Here is an 18241-nt window from a genome sequence, read left to right on the forward strand (position 1 = left end):
ATATAGTATAGACGATAATCATATGAAGCCAATAATAATATATTATTATAACGAAACGACTAAAAGATTGATATATCGGATCAGCAGATCGCTAATTGTATATATATGCAAATTATAGCCAGTTGTTTATCTAGCAATCAGACGGTTACATATTTCAGTTGGAGATTGTGATACGTGAAATATTATATTTTATTATAGGAATTATAATCAGTATTTAAACGTTATGGAAGGAATAATTTCTAAAAATGTAAAGATCTACAAAATTTATAAAAATGACTACGTGTATACGTATTGTAGTATACCACTACAGAATTTCCTTACTATAGGAATTCGCTTCATTAACTAATACATGTATCAAGACGTTGATAGCACGTCTTATTGTTTGCTTATGAAAGTTTTATTTAGATACCCTACTTCTTTCTAATTACTCTATACGACTGCTTTCTTGAATACTTCTGTGATTTGTACACTGGTTTTTTAAAAGATTTACTCGGCAAATCATTTTAAAAATATAATGGAGAAACTGTTCGATTTATTTCAGAAATTTGTAAATAAAATGTTCTCGAAAATTGGCTTTCGATTCATTATTGCTATACCACATTCGTTCGTTGGTGTTCCTCTGTTGAATTCCTAAAAAAATCTTTGTCGAACGAGAAGGATCACGAAACCACCCCTTTGTCTCTCCGGAATCACTCGAAGGAAAGAGAGAGAAGAAGAAAGAAAGGAGAAGTCGAATCGAAATCCTCCTCGGGGTCCTTCGCGAAAGAAGGGGTTGCATTCGGGCAGGAAAAAAAGAGCTGCTAATTGACACGAGCGATTGCACGTAACGGTATAATTAGAGAGAAGAATACGGAGCCTGGACCGGTGCACCGATGAACCAATGAACCGGCCAGAGAGCGGCAAGAGGGGAAGGAGAGAAACAGAAAGGCAAAGGGAAACAGGGGAGAGAAGCAGCCGGCGAGTTCCGTCGAGGGTAGTGATGGGCATTCAGTTTCTCCTATATCACGAGTTTTCAAACAATTTACACGTATATTGACACGTTGACTGGCATTGGGGGTCTCCGGTAACCGGCACCTAGACCTTCTACTGACGTCATGGAAGTCACCGATTAATTGAAATAATTTCCACACGATTCAATGTACCTTTCCGACAACTAATAAGTTATTTCAGATTTATAAGAATTGTCAGTTCAAGTATTCAACAATTTCTGGAACAGAACTTTTACAGTATATTCATTTATAATTTACTAAAAAATTGCATAAATGTACGTCCAATAAGAGATTTTGATATGTTTACTTATTATGCATTTTTATAACGTGGTTGATAATTGACGATAAGGCAAAATGGCTTGTCAGACTCACATTTCAAAGAAATATTTTGTATATTACGCGAACGCGACGCTGAACTTACTGAAATAAGTGATACCATTTTGACGCCCTGGTTAACACATCAAATTTACCCGGTAGTTAACGCGGTAAATTATTCAACGAAACAGCGAACATAAATCTTTCAAGAAATTCGACAATTAAGTAAAATTCAATAGCGACAAGTATTTCAAAAAGAATACTTATCCGAACTGATCTACTAGCCACAATTTATCTTCAACGTTATTCGTCATATGTCGAGCTACATATTATTGAAGATAAATCAAAGCTATTCGGTTTTGTCATTCGATCGGTGAATAATCACGATAATGGAGAACTCGCAGTGCCAGTTTCAACTGATTCGAGGTGCCTTAAGGCCATCGCTAGTCGAGGGGGCTCCCTCTTTGGGAGAACGAGCAGGAGAGACCGATCCCGCGGCGTGCAGGAGAGACAAGGCAGCGGGAGAGAACGAAACGTACCACGGTCTCGTGGATTCTGCCTGCACTCTGCGACCATTCCGCAGTAACACGTCGTCCAAGTCGGTTTCGCAGCGTTCCTCGGTCTCTGGCCTCTTGCCACGAGGCAGCACACGTCCTCGAGATGATCCAACAACCGATCCGCCGTGGGACCGGCTTCTTTTTACCGATCCTGCCTACCTCTGTCTAAAGTCTCCCTCGAACGGAAGGAAACCTCTTTCGATTCCTGCTCCTGAAAAATTCCTTCGATCGTGCTGGAATTTCACGTGCCAAATATGGTTCTGTTTCCTTCTGCTCCCCTGGTCTCGTAACGTTTACGGGATCTCAAAGTGGTGAACAGGAAGGACACTTTAAAATAAGTTTCCAGTCAACGTGGATGGTGATTCTTAAGACGTTCGACCGGAGGAGAGTAAATTTGTTTCGGAGTTGCACGTAACAGCTCCGGTGACGCTTCGTTTTTCGAATCGACGAGAATGAAGGGCCACGAAGAAGGTCGAGAGGATTTTAGCACGGTGAACCACAGCGTTCGTCGGGGACGCCTCGAGAAAGGGAAGTGACAAGAAATCTTTCGGTGTTTGAAGAGCTTACGAAATGATCGAGAATTAGAATGTGTTTACCCGTTAGTGTTTCGAGTGACTGTTTTCGATGACACTTCCGCGACCGGTTGCCTCGACTAACAGGTGATCGTTGTTTCACGGCCGATTCCTCTTTTTTTATATTCATCAACGGTGACTGACGAAAGTTTCCTTACACCCTCTGTATGGTCGGCGTCGCTATTATAGCCGGAATTCATGCTGGAAATGATTGAAGACAAAAGAAACCGTGAGATATTTTAAACATATTAATGAGGATAAGCGTCATTAAAATTTTTTTTAGAAAAAAGTTAGCAGCATACCTAAGTATTTGATTATTAAATAATCCTTTCTCTTTTCCTATTATTGAAAATCTTCAATTTTTTATTTTCAAAGAATTTTGTGACGGTACTATAATTTTAATTTTAGTTATGAATTGTTCGCTTATCTTCGAAACAAATTATCGCTAACTGTATATTATAACGATTCTATATTATGTAATATTTATATAGGGACATGAACAAGATAAAAGAAAAATTTTGTTCATCGAAAACAATTTCTTCCGCTGTATTTGTGAAGATCAAATGTTTCGATACTGAAGATGAGATATGAATTGTGCCGTGTGAAAAATTATGGGTTTCCCGGCAAAACCGGAAATCTGAACAGAGATTCGATGAAAGTGAGCCGACACGAGTTGTGTTATCGGTATTAATTCAAAAAGTAAGTGTCGTTGTGTGGCTTTCGTCCATAAAAAAGTGAAACGTTGCCCGATCTTACTGGGGCAATAATTAACTCGTCCTTAACGACTTTGGATACACCTGGTTCGGTGAGTAATCGTTCAATCGGTTTAATGGGCTATGATAATTAACTATCGATAATGTAACCTTGCCTTTGTGATTAACGTATTAATATTGTAATTAGAAACTAAAATCGATAGGATTATAAATACATGGAAAGCCTATTCTATTTAACCCTTTAACCCAGTAACCCTTTGTAAGACCATGTAATTTGAAAAGTCATTCCTACACCTAAATAATACATCTTTCCTTTTGGAATTTTATTTCATTTTTGTATCGCAAATTCAATTTTTCTTCTAAGTTTTTCTTTCCTTTTAATTGACGTAATACATACGTATAGTGGTATATGTTCTTTAATAATTGCTTATAAATAAACCTAACAGCGATTCTCTCAAACATGACGATTAAATGACGTAAATAAATTTGATAATCAGTAGTTTATATCCTTTGGAATGTCTTCCCGTTGCAAAAATGATTAGGATCTTTGTAATGCCCATTTGACAAACGGATACGCATATCGTAATATCAAATCGCGTTTCGATGGCGGCTCGACTCAAGACAATTTATTCCGGGAACAATATCTCGTTGAATTTTAAATGGCCGGCGTTATCGAAACTAGTTCACATAGTGCGAAAAATGCAACTGATCTATCTGGTTTTGTTGCGTTCGCGCCGCATAAATAGAGAAATGCCGGAGCCGTGAGCAATAAAACAGTTGACGGGTTAATTACATTAGCTTTCAGATTCTTTGATATATTCGTAGGATCTTTAAAAAAAAGCATGCATGTCTTATGTAATTGATTCTAAGCAGAAAATATAGGGACTGCGACTTATATTTAATATTTCAATAACGAAGAACTATTGAGTCAACTATACAGAGATGAGCAAAAGTATTCTACTAAGTTTCAATCCTATATTAAATCCTACATTGAAGTTTTTAAAACATTAAAACTGTTTGTCTATGGTTTCTATGTACCGTATGGTTTCTATAACTGAAACCAGAGTAAAATTGGAGCACAGGATATTCTAGATATCTGTAAAATTTGAAAGCATTCCAAAAAGAAGCGACTGAAAGGAATATACATGTATCTCATTGAACAAAATGTAAGTTCTACAAAAACGATCTCTGTTGCATTTCATTATGGATATTTCAAATCCATCGAATATTTTAGAAGTTGTTACGTTTTGGTTTTCCGTTATCGTAACATATATCTGGTTATGGATGAGGCGCAGGTTACACCAAGCAACCTTATCTCATCAGTTTGAGCTTTTGCTAAGTAACTTCCTTGCTATACGACAGATACGCAAGACGCTAGCCTTTCGTACTAGCAGATATACATAGATAGTATATGGTTGCAGACGATGAAAGTTGTCCGGTGTAGATTGCGGAATAACGTTGATTGAGAAGTTTACGATAAGAATTAATGGAATATCACTCATATAATACACCTTGTACACCATTTCCTTTAGCTCTGTGTATTTCGTAATTATCCTATTAGTCATTCTTAGTGCTCTGTTTATTCTGAAATTATTCATTTTTAATTTTAACGATAATTTTTTAAAATATTGTTTTCACAGTTCTATTTCACCATAATATCACAAATAATACTATCGTTAAAGTACAGAAGAATTTGTTAATGAATTGATAATTTGTTAAGGTATTCTGATAATATTAGGTAATTTCCGCAAGAAGGTTCAGATACTATTGCTTTTATTTAAAAAAATCTGGCAATTATTCTCTCATTTCGTCTAATCAACAAAAAGTTATGCGAAAGTCGTTGAAAAGTGGCTTAACTGCGGATTTTATGCGAATTCTCGACGTTGAATCCGCCAATGTCAGTAATCGGATCTCGTTAGCGAAGAATCAGTGTGCGCGATGGTATTCGACATCGATTAACATTGCCGTTAAGGTAAGCTTTCGTTTGAGAGGTAGCTTCGATCGATCGATGAACATTCGCGCCGCTGATCCACGACTTCCCTTCTGTGATCGCCGCTCAATGATTTACGAGACCCGAGGCAGATTAATTGCTGCACACTTTTAACGAGGCCCGGTGTTTCTCATCCGATGATTATCCGTGTTTTATCGTACTGCTGTCTAACTATTGTGCCTTGCCATTGTGCATCCTGCGACGAACCTTTTGTAGGTGGAAGACTTTCTTTTCCATTCGTCGATTTTTTTTTAAATCATTTATTGTTATAAATTTAATCACCAAACGAATTTTAATCAGATTTCAGTTCATGTTAATTTTGGTAATTATTGAAGTATATAATCTTTCTTTGACAAATATTTAAAATATACCAGCGAAAATAACGCGTATGCGTGTTAAAACATACGTTATCGATATCGCAATTAATTCGAATTTATATATTTTCAATTGAACAACTATTTCCATCGTAATTAAGCGAGTTCAATTTGCTTAATTCAATAAGCATCCGTATTACTTTACCATTTCCATACGTAAGTAAGGATAAAAGCAGTTAGCCGCCACCTGACTGGGAGACATCATAAATTTGCCGCCGATAAACCTACTGAAATCCTATAATACCCGTATCATCGCGCAGGTATCCCATGCGATAGCAAAAGCAGTAAACGGCGTAAAATGTGAGAATACTTAGCTTATCGGACTTATGAACTTAATTGTAATTCTTTTAATCGTCGAAAATTTTATCCGAATAACAATTTCATATATTCTACATCAAAACAATTTATTCTCTCATTATATCAATTCATTCTTTATTCTTTCTCATAATTTCCTCCTACCTCGATCAATTATCTTCTTCTTTATCTCCTCTTTCCTTTTGTCATTTTTATTTTCTCCTTTTCCGTTCGACATTCTACCGTTCCGTCCTCTGCTTGCTTCCCCCCAAGATCTTTATCCAATTTCTTTTCTTTTCTCTCTTTCAGTTTCCTTTTTTCCATTTAACATTATCGTTTCCTTTTTTTCTTTCCTGTTTCTTTCTCGTATGTTTACAATTTCTTTAACTTTCTCTTCATCCCCTTCCACCATTATTTCTTTCAGTTCTTTCTTTTTTTCTCTCTCTACTGTCCCTCACCTGAAGTCCTCTGTACGCACCTCCTTTCTCTCCTCTCGAGTCTACAAGCCGGGTAAGCACGCTCTCGTTTTCTCGCATGCACGCGTACGGTGAATGTGTTCTCGTATCGTCCCTATCCAGCAACTTCGTTAAGAGGACTCGAGTCGTCCTGCCGCTCCTCGTGAAAATCCCGGTCCGACTCGTCGAGGACAGGTTGATGCAACGATGTGCATACCTTTTCCCTGCCATGGAAAACAACGATCCGCTCTTACCTGGGTGTAAAGTGGTCTGGGTATTTATGAATGTTTAAGAACGTGGAATAATGGCCCTGTAAAATGTAAAAACACAGGCTTGCATATCGCATACGCTAGCGTCGAGCAGAATATCGTCCAAGGAATATTTTATTTCGTGTACTTCGAAAGTATTCGATGTCATATAAATCGAACGTTACGATCTGGAAAGATTAGCTACAAGCACACGGCTCGAAAACACTAACGTAGGATTGATGGTGATCGATGGTGATTCTATGTGCACAGATAAAGTTGAACAGGAAGAATCTAGTTCTTTCGATTAGACCGTGTTTCTTTTAGAAAATCCAGTTTGAAATAGATGTCATTGGATCCTCAACCATGTTGAATTGTATTCTATCAACAGTTTAGCTAAGTGCATACAAAATATTATGTAATATTCTTGGTGTTAAAAATATTTGTTGTATTAATATCTTATATTGATAAAACAAAGAGTAGCATTGTATATACACTATATCCTTAATGCCAACCGAGATTCACTTATGTATAACATCTCCTTTTGAGTAAAACTGGTAATAAAGTTAATGGTTTGAACTGCATGTCTTGTAGAACCGCGAGATAGAATTGAAAGATGTAAAGCATAAAGCCGTCACGATGTCTCCTAAATTGGAACACTGTCCTTTAAACAAAGCGGTTACCGAATATTGTTGAAAAGGATAGCAAGTAGATGTTGTCTAAACAACGAGCATCGTTTTTACGATTATACGTTAGGATACTTTCATATCGTAGAAGACTACTTCAAAGAAGCCGAGAATTTATGTTTCTACCATTTTGGAAGCAATGTAATTAATAAAAATATATTTTACACTTTTCCCAAAACATTTACACTATTCCAAAACCAATGTCTAATGGTGATCCGAATGAGCGTATTCTACATATACATATCTGAAATGCGCATGTAATTACGAGTCTAACAGGAATTAAATTGCGATGTTAATGCTTTCCCGTCCGCTTGTATCAATTCTTGGCCTTCTTCTTCCTCACTCTCCACTTAGATATTTGTAGCCGGCAAACGTGTACCGTAGAATTTCAGTGAGTTTATCGGCAGTGAAGTTACGATAATGTTTCCTGGTCAGGTGGAAGCAGGCTGCTTTGCGCTTCTCTACAAGGCCAACAGCAATAGTAAAGTAATGAAATTATGTTTTACATTTTATGTTAATTTTTTTTATTCATTCGTCTCAACCAGATTACATAAAACATACATTTCATTATTATATGAATTATTACATAGCTCGATAAAACGATCATTATATAACTTGATGAAACATAATTTTATGGTATTTACAGTTTCGTCCAGATTGCTCTTAAATTTACTATCTGAAATACAGGTAAAGATATTGACGCGTTTTATTTGTTAAAAGTTGTACATAAATACATTTTCTTAATACGATTCCTAGTTCTTTGTATAAATTCAATTTATCTTAAAAAGATTAAGAAAACTCGATGAATAAATTAATAAAGATTAATCCTATATGCAACTTGCAAGTTATATACCGTTTATTCGTTTGTCATTATACCAATTAATACTGCGTAACTTTTAGATCATAATGATAAACCACGATCTTTGTTGTAATGAAACAAAATTCTGATTGTAGACCAGTAAATGTTTATCGAAAAGGCACGTCAATAACAAAATGATTATACGACTAATTATGACAATAAATCATCTACATTGAAATAAAATTTTCGCTTGGCAAAGTTAACGAACGCATCTCTAGGCGACGATTGAAGATACGACGTCCTCGCGGTCCTAAAGATCTGTACCTAATTATCATCGCGAGCCGAGGATTCTTGAAACTTTACAGATTTCCTTTTCCTCTTTTCAATGGCCGTTAGCCACGGAACGTCGTGTGCGCTTTTAATATTAGATCAACGATCTTTTACGATCATTATAGCCAGCGTGGTACCATCCAGCTGCGCAGGATCAACGATCAGCCGACGAAGACCAACTCATTCAGCAACAAATGTAGCGGTGCTTGCACTACCGCCGGTCATGTCTTGTTCAACACGCCAGCGAGATACTTTATTGCTGATAATTCGAGGCCGGCCCCGCGAGAGACGTGCTGAAGTACGCCATTTACATTCCTGTCGTGATCACAAATGCATTTTATACACCGGCTAATATTCTGCTCGATCGCGTGGGTTAGATAGACGAGGATATACAGGGTGCTTTTCTAGTATACTAGAAGCTTTAAATCCTGTTAGAATCCTGGAATTTTTATATTCTCTCCCTAAATGATATAGTACGCTATGTTATTTTTAAATTTATTGCCTATCCAGTTTCAGACATAAATATCTTGGTAAAAATATACCTATACTATTTGTTGAAACCTACCGGCTGCTATTAATTTATATTCAGTCATGAAAGTCATCGTATAACCCTTAAAACTGAATTATAACACCTTATCTTTCGATAATTGAAGGGTCCAGTAGTGAAAAGACACATTTGACAATATGTGCTATAAATTTCTAAACCTCAGAGTTTTAGAAGAAATAATTTTACCAGAAACGTAATATTTAAATAACTAGATAGACGATAACTGCTATAAAATTTTGGTTGTAAAATTCATCGACCCATTAGTAACTTTGGTACATTGTATTAATTTGGATATACACGTTGAATATACACGATTTTATAGTTTTACTAATAAAATCCAATCCAAATAAACTGTTACATGTTAACGCATAAAGGTGCTGCATGTACCTTTGAATTTTTACTCATTTTTTAAAATTAACATTACATCTACGGCAATTTGCTGACATACATTTTGCAACTGACGACAGGATACCATGTTCCTTTAAAAAGCTCCCGTTCGCAAGCGTGTTTAATTTGTTTCATGGTCGGTTCACTGAAATTATAGCAAGCCGGGATCAAAAGTTACAAAATTTACGACTCGTAACTTCAGCGAGTAGCATATATTAACTAGTCGCAGCGGGCAACTTTGAATGCAACAGCCACCCGTCGTGGTCGAGCAAGGTGTAACGCAAGAATCGATGTGCCATAATCGGGCCGAGCTTTTTGATTTAACAGCGCAGCGTTTCTTAATGAACGACGCGCCTCTTCTTTCGCTTCTTTTAAAACCAGTAGCGGAACTTTTTGATCCGCGATCGGGTTACCCAAGATCATTCACTCGCGAACAAGACCCAAGGTATACTTTTTTATACGAACCTGTCATCGATTACCAAGACCTTGAGATGCAACGCCATTCTAAAATGAGATCGTGATTATTTTAGATTTAGAAAGAAGTATTTATATCTTGCTAAAATTAAACTGTTCGAAGTAGTTAATAAATAATGTATTTTGCCTATGAAGATAAAAGTGGCCTTGAAAATATAAATACCTCTGTATTAGTTCTCGATGTCTAAATTAAGATATTTCCCACTAATGCTTTCTTGAGAATCAAAAAGCTTCAATAAGATAAAATTCATACCGTTTGACTGGGCAATGATGGCTTTTCTACTGAAAAATTCCAGACATTTCACTTTGATACTAGCAAAACCAATAGATCAAAATGACTACACTAAAAAAATTCAGAAAATTTATTATTTCCGCTATCAAAACAGAATCTGCACGAATTAAATTTAAAGTAAAGCTATAATTCTAAAACCACCTTTCTACTAAGTCACGAAACTTGATAGCGATACGTATTAAAAATATTACAGACTTTTCAAATCTAACTCAACGCTTGCAAACAGATGTGTGTACGTTCGCCATGTGCAATCAAGGCGAGAGTATATCCATAAACCATAAATACAATATTGTCGCTAGACTCTACTCATCAACAGGTATAGTTCTCGTGTCACCGTAGCGTAACAGTTGAAAATGAAAAGTTATAGAGTTTACGAGTCGTAACTCAGGTCTGTAGTTTCTATTAACCAGTCGCGTACATGGCTGGAGCCTGGACCGAGAACAAGAACCGAGGACTCTCGTGAGTCGCTTCAGGAGCAAGCAAGGTGTAATGTCGAATCGATGTACCATAATCGCCTGGACTTAGGTGTCTTTCGTTTCAAGCCGAGGCTACGGCGTGCTTGCAGCCCACAGAACTGGTATACACGTATATATGTATATTGTATATACTAGTACGTGTACTCACGTACTCATTTTGTATACCGGGTGAAGCACTTGGTGTTACTGTTTGGAATTCCCTTGTGAAATGTTCTTAGGAGATACTCTTCGTGATTGTGTTTCGTGAAAATTATTTTTAATTCGAATAACACGGTTTTTAATGGAGCTCGAATATTAACGGGTCCGTTCAAGTGCATACACGCTATTGTAAATGCAAATAAATCTTTACGCACGAAAGTTGTTTGACTTGATGGAAGAAACTTAATAGAATACTCTGACTTTTTTTTAAAGAAATTTTTTTTAACGGAGATATGTATTTTTATTGTCGACGATTTATTGCATATTTCAAAATACCTTCGACAACATGTATATTCCACATCGCAATATATAAATTCTGCCTTTTTTTTTCTTTAGTCTTATTTTTTGTATATTAGAATTTAATCGAGAAAAATGGTAAGACAATTTGGAAGTTAATACTTATATCGAAATTACTTTGCAGGCAAGATGGCAGTTTGCAGCGGCTTACTCATTATTTCGCGATTACTTCTCATCGTCGTAGCATTGACTGTACCAGGAACATGGATGTGAGTATCCCTTTTTGTAGAATTACCAGCTTCTTAAATTAAAGTTCCAATATCGAGTATTTCGATACCGTTAAGATATAACTGATTATATTCAATTACGAATGTAATATCCAATTTTTATATAATTACGAATATTCAAACATTTAAGTAAAAACGTTATAATGTGCATTCCCTTATAATGTTTGCTATTAAATGCAGATAATAATTCAGATTTCCCTAAAGGAGTAAGCGTGAAATTCGCAACCCCTACGCAAAATTGCCTAATTACTCGGCGCAATCTTCAAGGTACAGATCGAAGAACACAAGTACGGGGTATCAGGACGATAATCGATAAATTAATATGTCGTGAAGAGAAAGGTACGGTTCTCTACCCTCATCAAATTCCCGCAAAAATTGCCCACGCAACGACTACCATAATTTATAGCTCTTTGTATATAGCGAGACGAAATCGCGTCGTGGGAACACGATCGAAGGATTTTTCATAGAATCGTTGTCCTCTTTTTCAAAGTACCCCCGACAACGGTGTGTCTAATTTCTGAATTGCCTTAGTCACCCTTAACTTCCACCCCTACACGTCCATGACAAATCATTGAATAGTTCCGAGATCGGTACAGTTTTTCTTGGCGTGGAATTTTCATCCGTGAAGATTCTTCATGCCCCGCTTCGTAATTGGATTTTTGGAAATCACTGGGATTATGGTATTTTTGTTCTGCTTTGGGTCTACCCTCGATGAAAGCTTCTTTATGTTTTTTCAAATCCTTTCGTCGAAATTTCTGGCCAGTTGAATTGAAATCGCAAATATTTTTAGTAGAAAGGAAAACGGAGGAAGTTGTTCAAAATTTCCCTTTCATAGCAAAGATTTTTTGAAGATATTACCTGAGATAGACTTCGTATTAACTTTCGATATTTCTAAAATTAATTGAACGAAGCTTCAAATGAAATAAAAATTAAACGAAGAAGGGCTAGTTTGTTCGATAAATTTTTATTGAATTTTTCTTCCTAGGCTCTACCTAAGATGTCAAAGTTGCGAGTATCGAAAGTGGATTACAATTAATTTAAAGTTGTTAATTTTAAGGAAAGTATGTCGAGAAACAAACACTTTTGATCACTGATAAATGCTACCAACTTTTCCATCACACTGCTTCCCATTTCAAAATTCAAAAGATGACACTAATAGATTTCGATCTTTGATAAATGATCAATAGCCCTTTCAGTCATTACAGTGGTTTTTTTCTTTCTAAATCTCTTCGTTAAGCGTCTCTGATCAAGAAAATGCCTAATCATTTGGGCGGGACTCACAGGATCTCCATAAAAGTTAATCCCTCTTATCTGAGCTTAAGTTAAGAACTCGATGGATGTAATCTCTGATCGTTTTAATTTTATCTTTACCACATCCTAATTAGATCTGAGCTTTTGAGAGATCTTTCAAAGAGCTTTTAATAAATTACTTTCAATATTCGTGCAATTTCTATATACTTTAACAAAACCAAAGAGTTCTGTCTTAAAGATACAGATTTTGTTCAGTGAATTTCCATCTTATCTGCTTCTTAAAAATTTATATGTTCAACTTTTCATTCGCCACATATCCTTGTTATATGCCTTATCCAGCAAACGGACTCGACGTGAATATCTACTCTGTGCGTCGTAAATGGCTGACTTAAATTCTTCCATGACTTACGATTTTACGTGAGCGAATTAATTACACGACATTTCAGTCGGCAATAAGATAGAGCGTAACTTGAGCAATGGTCTATGCAAGATAAAACAATTTTCTCGCAAAAATGCGCGTTTCTCTCGCTAATCTACCCTCCAGTATCAATGTAACAACCCCTTAAGTCACGACTAAGAGCCAGCGTCCAGATTAGATTCCGGACACACGGCGATGTGCGTGTGTTTAAGTACAGGAATGAATTGATTCACACCAGGACATTCCCGGTGCACTATTTCTCCGTGAATCGCGACGATATCGAAACAGTCAGATTAAAGGGTGGCCTTGAGACATTTTTCTCGTCCCACGTGAGAAGAAAGTAGCGTCATTGTTGGCCGCGACACGATACTTTCCACTAGATGTTTTAGTTTCTTTCGTTCGATGTTAGAAATCGGCTAGCAATTCGCTCGATTCGCTTTAACATCGAGCATATAGTTTCTTTCACTTGTAATATGATCAATTCTTATTCTTCGTTTCTTAGATTTCTACAAAATGATACGTGCATGTTGAGCGAAAAAAATGAGAAATAGAAAAAACAGTAACATAAAAAACGAATAATTCCTGCTTGAACCGTAGGAACAAAAGTAGGTACGTGTTACTCCAAAATAGGCTCTTCCTTTCCTTTGTTTCTCATCCCTTCTTCCTTTACTTTATTTCCTTCCTCTCTTCCGTTTTGATCCTTTTGCCGGTATATGATATATATGCTATGATATCGATAAAATTTTTGCTTATTCTGAAACAATTTATATATTGCATAAACTTTTGCCTACTTTTAAATTCCTACGTTTCGTTGTTTTCATCCTCAGCAAGCAAAGATAAAATCCTCATAAACTCACAGTCATTTCTTTAAGAATTTCTTGCACGAGGAGCACAGTCAAAGTAACTTTTAAAGTCTCGAAGGAATGTATATTTTTAGTTGTATTAATGGAGAGATCGTACTTCATGGTTGATAATTTACTACTGCTAATAGTAATCATTATCTCAATCGTTCGTCTCTGCTAACACTAAAATAATACGGATCGATTACATTACTCCTACGCAAAATAAGGTGGTTAACGTATACCTGAGCATTGTGAGGAATAAAATCTACGTCGCTCCTCAATGTTTATCAGAAAAAAATTATCACATATCCGATTTAGAATAACAGAACATAAGATTATATTTAAATTGATTGATATTTCAATGTGTAACAATCGAATCTCATACAAAGTAAAATTTTGTAAATTTTTACTTTATATTGGAATTAACTTATTATTAGATTCCTAGATACATATTAAAATTGACCCCATTTCTATCTCTTCATCTAAATGATGACAGAGTTAAGGATTAAATCAACGAATTGAAATAGCAAAGTTTATTCAACGGGAAATTAAAATTAAATATAATATTTCAATTAGAACACCCGGTACGTAAAACCATACGATTGCCGGTATAATCTTTTAAGAGACACGGGGCATTACTTTTTGGGACGGCACGGCCTACGAAGTGCCCCACGAATTTGCGTGGGCAGGATCCTTCGAAATATTATCGTTCCCCTCCCATGATTCCCTGCGTCATTGTTTTAGGGGAGTGCAAAGCTGATAATATATCACAACCAAAACGTGTTCCGGAATATTAATGCAGTCTATTATGTACACCCTAGTGTTGTTTACCATGAGACCAATGGTTGGAAATCTTAATCCTCTAAATCTCGTTAAGATTAGTTAATTCGCTTCTTTAATTCGAGTGACTTCGCTTCAAGCTTGTATTCGTGCAAGTCAAATTGCTTGATTTGAAATCGTTTACTCTTTTTTCTTTAATATTTATCGATGATGTCTTCAAGCACTGTATGTTACGTGGGACAGTATCACGCGCAACTTTCACCCCAGTAAAAGGGATTAGAAACTGCAGTAAACAACGGCATAGAAACATCTGAGATGTAATAATACAGTTTGCTTAACGTCAGGAACGATATCTCCTACACAGAATGGTCTACATAACTGGGACAAATTGTATCTCTTTCTAAGTTATAATTAAAAAAATTTGACAATTAGCTTTTATCTTTTGGAATATCGTTTCCAAGTGAAAATGATTAGAGCCTTGATATTGTAAAAATCTTCATTAATTTAGTACCCATCTATTTTCCTAAATACTATACTCAAACAAAATATTAAGGCGTCGTTTAACGTTTAGGCAAATTTCATCGCAGTGTAAGGAGAGCAAACGAGAAAATTAATTTGATTCGATACTTGGAAATATCCAACAACTTGTACACTACATGTTGATCTTTTAACCCGTTCTACTACCCTTAAAATATCGAACACGGATCCTCATATATATACACTATATATGACATAACTTTTCTATTGTTTCCTACACGTTTTGCCCATCAATCCTGCACATTGAGGTCGCTAGACTGCGTCCATTTTATGTATTCGATTGGCAATATCAGAGCATCCGAGTGTGTACACCATACACTGATACTCATGCTTATATCGTTGGTAAAACCTTTACGAGCACCCGTTTCGAATTTCAGATTGGTAGATCCGTTAGAGACCCCCTGACTTCTGTCCGTGACGGCATCATTCCATCATCTCGCTCGGTTGACTCACAAATGTACCATTAAAAATCGGCACGGAGAACCGTTCTTCGCCCACGGCTTTTCTGCTCCAAATTTGTATAATCAGCGTAACAAATCTTTGCAAGTTCGACCGAATTTATACATGCCTTTTGGAAAAGAAGGGGGCGTCGAGTATTGAACAAAGGGTGGTTGATCGAAATGGGTTTTGGAAATATCGGGCAAGTTTCCACGTTGGAAGTTATTTGTTCAAGCTAAGAATAGATTTCGCTCGAGGTTCCATTGGAACTTATTATCCTTGTAAAACTCGTATTGAAATTTACTAATATAATATAAAATAACTGAAACAATGTAAAAATACACGTGATATTTGAATAACGTTTATTAACTGTTAATCGCTACCCTGAAGTATCCCAAACAATATTCAGTACAGTTAATGTTTAACGTTAATTAAAATGATGGATTTAATTTTTATTCAACAGAGGTACATATTGGCTTGGTGGAAAAGTTATATCAGTTCTATGAATACAACTATAAATCTATTTTAAATCTTTTCCGTTCTGATTTTATCCTAACGTTTGTACCACTTTTTCCCGTGATCGTTTCAGAAACATCGGCCTGCAACACTTTCCACAACTCGAAACTGCTCAGATGATAGAAACTTACGACGTCGCTGCATCGAGCATTTGTCATGGGCTAAAAGGGCTCTCGCAAGGCCAAGGGAAACTATGTCAGTTGTCCGTGGATCACATGCCAAGTGTTGCAAAGGGTGCAAAATTTGGAATTCACGAGTGCCAGCATCAATTTCACGACCGAAGATGGAATTGCTCCACTGTCACTGATGAGTCAGTGTTTGGACCTATGCTTAGAATAGGTATAACACTTTTATACAAGCTACTTATATCAAGTTCTTTCTTTCTTCGTCAATGACCTTTTGTTGGTAATACTTGTTTCCTAACAACCTCTTATTTACGAAGAGACACATCACGATGCGATGATCTCATTATTGCAATCAAGAGATAGGTAGGTTTCAATAAACAGTACTGAAGAAATGAAGAATATTACACTAATTCATGGATCGATCAAGGATAAGGGCTCTCTTTAAACAAATAAAAGTTTTAAAATGTTATCATTTATAAATAAGTTTTTAAGCAGTTATTGATATAGCTTTAAATGCTAAAAGAGATTTAAACGGACGCGTTTCTTTTCCTAGCAAGCAGAGAGACTGCGTTCGTCCATGCGATCACAGCTGCAGGAGTGGTATATTCGATTAGCCGATCTTGCAGAGATGGGCAATTATCCTCGTGTGGATGTTCTAGAAGCAGCAGACCCAGAGATCTAAAGCGAGACTGGATCTGGGGTGGCTGCGGAGACAATCTCGAATACGGTTACAAGTAATTATTGCAAGCTCTTTTTTAATTCCACTAACTGTTTTAAATTTCTCCCTAATCTGTATGTATGTTACTGTCAATGTTTAACATGCTCATAGCTTTCATCGAAAGCTTTCTCTAACAGATTTTATCTGTTTAGATTTACACAAGCATTCGTTGATGTGAAAGAACGTGAGCGAAGTTTTAAAAGAGGCAGTAGAGAACAAGGCAGAAGCTTAATGAATCTTCATAATAACGAAGCCGGACGCAGGGTAAATTTCATTCTTTTTTATTTCCATTTTATTAAATAGCGACAAAGAAATCATTAGCGTTAATAATTATGAAATTAACAAATTTCCAAAGGCTGTTATAAAACGGTCCAAAGTAACATGCAAGTGTCACGGAGTTTCTGGAAGTTGCAGCTTAATTACTTGCTGGCAGCAACTTGCTTCCTTCCGAGAAATTGGTATGTTTCTTTTAATATAGTTACTTTTAATGTTGCGATAATAAAATAGTGTTATAAATACATATTAATCATCTTTACAGGTGATTTTCTCTTAGATAAATATGATGGAGCAACAGAAGTGAGAGTAAATAGACGTGGGCGTCTGTCTATGCGAGATCCAAGATTTTCGTTACCTACTGCGAATGATCTAGTTTATTTGGATGAATCTCCAAACTATTGTCTTCCTAATGAAACACTTGGATCGTTAGGTAACAAATTTTTATTCAAAAACTTTAAATGATCAATTTATTAATTTCTTTTGGCAATTTTCAAAAACATTAAATAAATACTACACGAGACTATGCTTATACAAATTTCTTTCTTTCTTTACAAAAAATAAATATTTATTAGGTACACACGGAAGAATTTGCAACAGAACATCATCCGGTATGGATGGATGTAATCTTCTTTGCTGCGGTCGAGGATATAACACACAAAAATCAACCATTAGAGAACGATGCGAGTGCAAATTTCATTGGTGTTGTTTCGTTGAATGCAAAACTTGTGTTAAAAGCGTAGATATTCATACTTGCAAATAAAATTTCAATTTTATTTGATACTTTCATAAGAAAAATATATGTACCTTTTTTGTGATACAATTCTTCTCGGTATTTCAGATAGACATCAATTATTAGGGAATATTATACTGTGTATATACATTTCTCAAAATTATAACGAACGTTTAGCAAAATACTTTAGTAAAATGCTTACCTATTATCATCATCATTTAAAAAATGTTCTATATCGTATTTAACTTAAAATATACACACTAATACTTTATTTTATACTATTATAGATTTTTCTCATGAAAAATTGAATGTATGAATGAATACAAATAGGTTTTTAAAATTCCGAAAATAGTTAAATGATTAAAAACACTTTGCTTACATCTTAAAAATTAT

At 35.7% G+C, this 18241-nt stretch overlaps 2 protein-coding genes across 5 annotated transcripts in view; one reads left to right on the plus strand and one right to left on the minus strand.

Annotated features, from left to right (window-relative positions):
- Positions 1-1800: 1800 nt before the first annotated feature.
- Positions 1801-17896, plus strand: LOC139987561 (protein Wnt-5b). Of its 4 annotated transcripts, XM_072003946.1 has the most exons (9): positions 1803-2662; positions 2925-3238; positions 11115-11199; positions 16073-16338; positions 16678-16858; positions 16995-17106; positions 17198-17300; positions 17381-17548; positions 17691-17896. In XM_072003946.1, the coding sequence occupies exons 3-9, from the start codon at positions 11120-11122 to the stop codon at positions 17876-17878; spliced, it is 1098 nt and encodes a 365-aa protein (XP_071860047.1). In that variant the 5' UTR covers positions 1803-2662; positions 2925-3238; positions 11115-11119; the 3' UTR covers positions 17879-17896. The 4 variants fall into 4 exon arrangements, with proteins under 4 accessions (XP_071860046.1, XP_071860047.1, XP_071860048.1 ...); XM_072003945.1 differs by lacking the exon at positions 2925-3238 and having other exon boundaries at positions 1801-2662; XM_072003947.1 differs by lacking the exons at positions 1803-2662; positions 2925-3238 and adding an exon at positions 4940-5118.
- LOC139987558 (tyrosine-protein kinase transmembrane receptor Ror) overlaps positions 13781-18241 on the minus strand; it is a 36361-nt gene continuing 31900 nt past the window's right edge. The window contains exon 10 of the mRNA XM_072003940.1: positions 13781-13790. The gene's annotated coding sequence lies outside the window, so the exon portion shown is untranslated. The remainder of the gene's footprint in view (positions 13791-18241) is intronic.

This window comes from Bombus fervidus, chromosome 5, assembly GCF_041682495.2.
Source record: "Bombus fervidus isolate BK054 chromosome 5, iyBomFerv1, whole genome shotgun sequence".
NCBI lineage: Eukaryota > Metazoa > Arthropoda > Insecta > Hymenoptera > Apidae > Bombus > Bombus fervidus.

Excerpts from the sequence above, each read along its gene's own strand:
- LOC139987561 (XM_072003945.1), top strand. The coding sequence starts at position 2,632 with ATGCTGGAAATGATTGAAGACAAAAGAAACC. Across the intron at positions 2,663-11,114 it reads GATTGAAGACAAAAGAAACC|GCAAGATGGCAGTTTGCAGC; the intron begins GTGAGATATTTT and ends ATTACTTTGCAG. Across the intron at positions 16,859-16,994 it reads AATCTCGAATACGGTTACAA|ATTTACACAAGCATTCGTTG; the intron begins GTAATTATTGCA and ends TTATCTGTTTAG.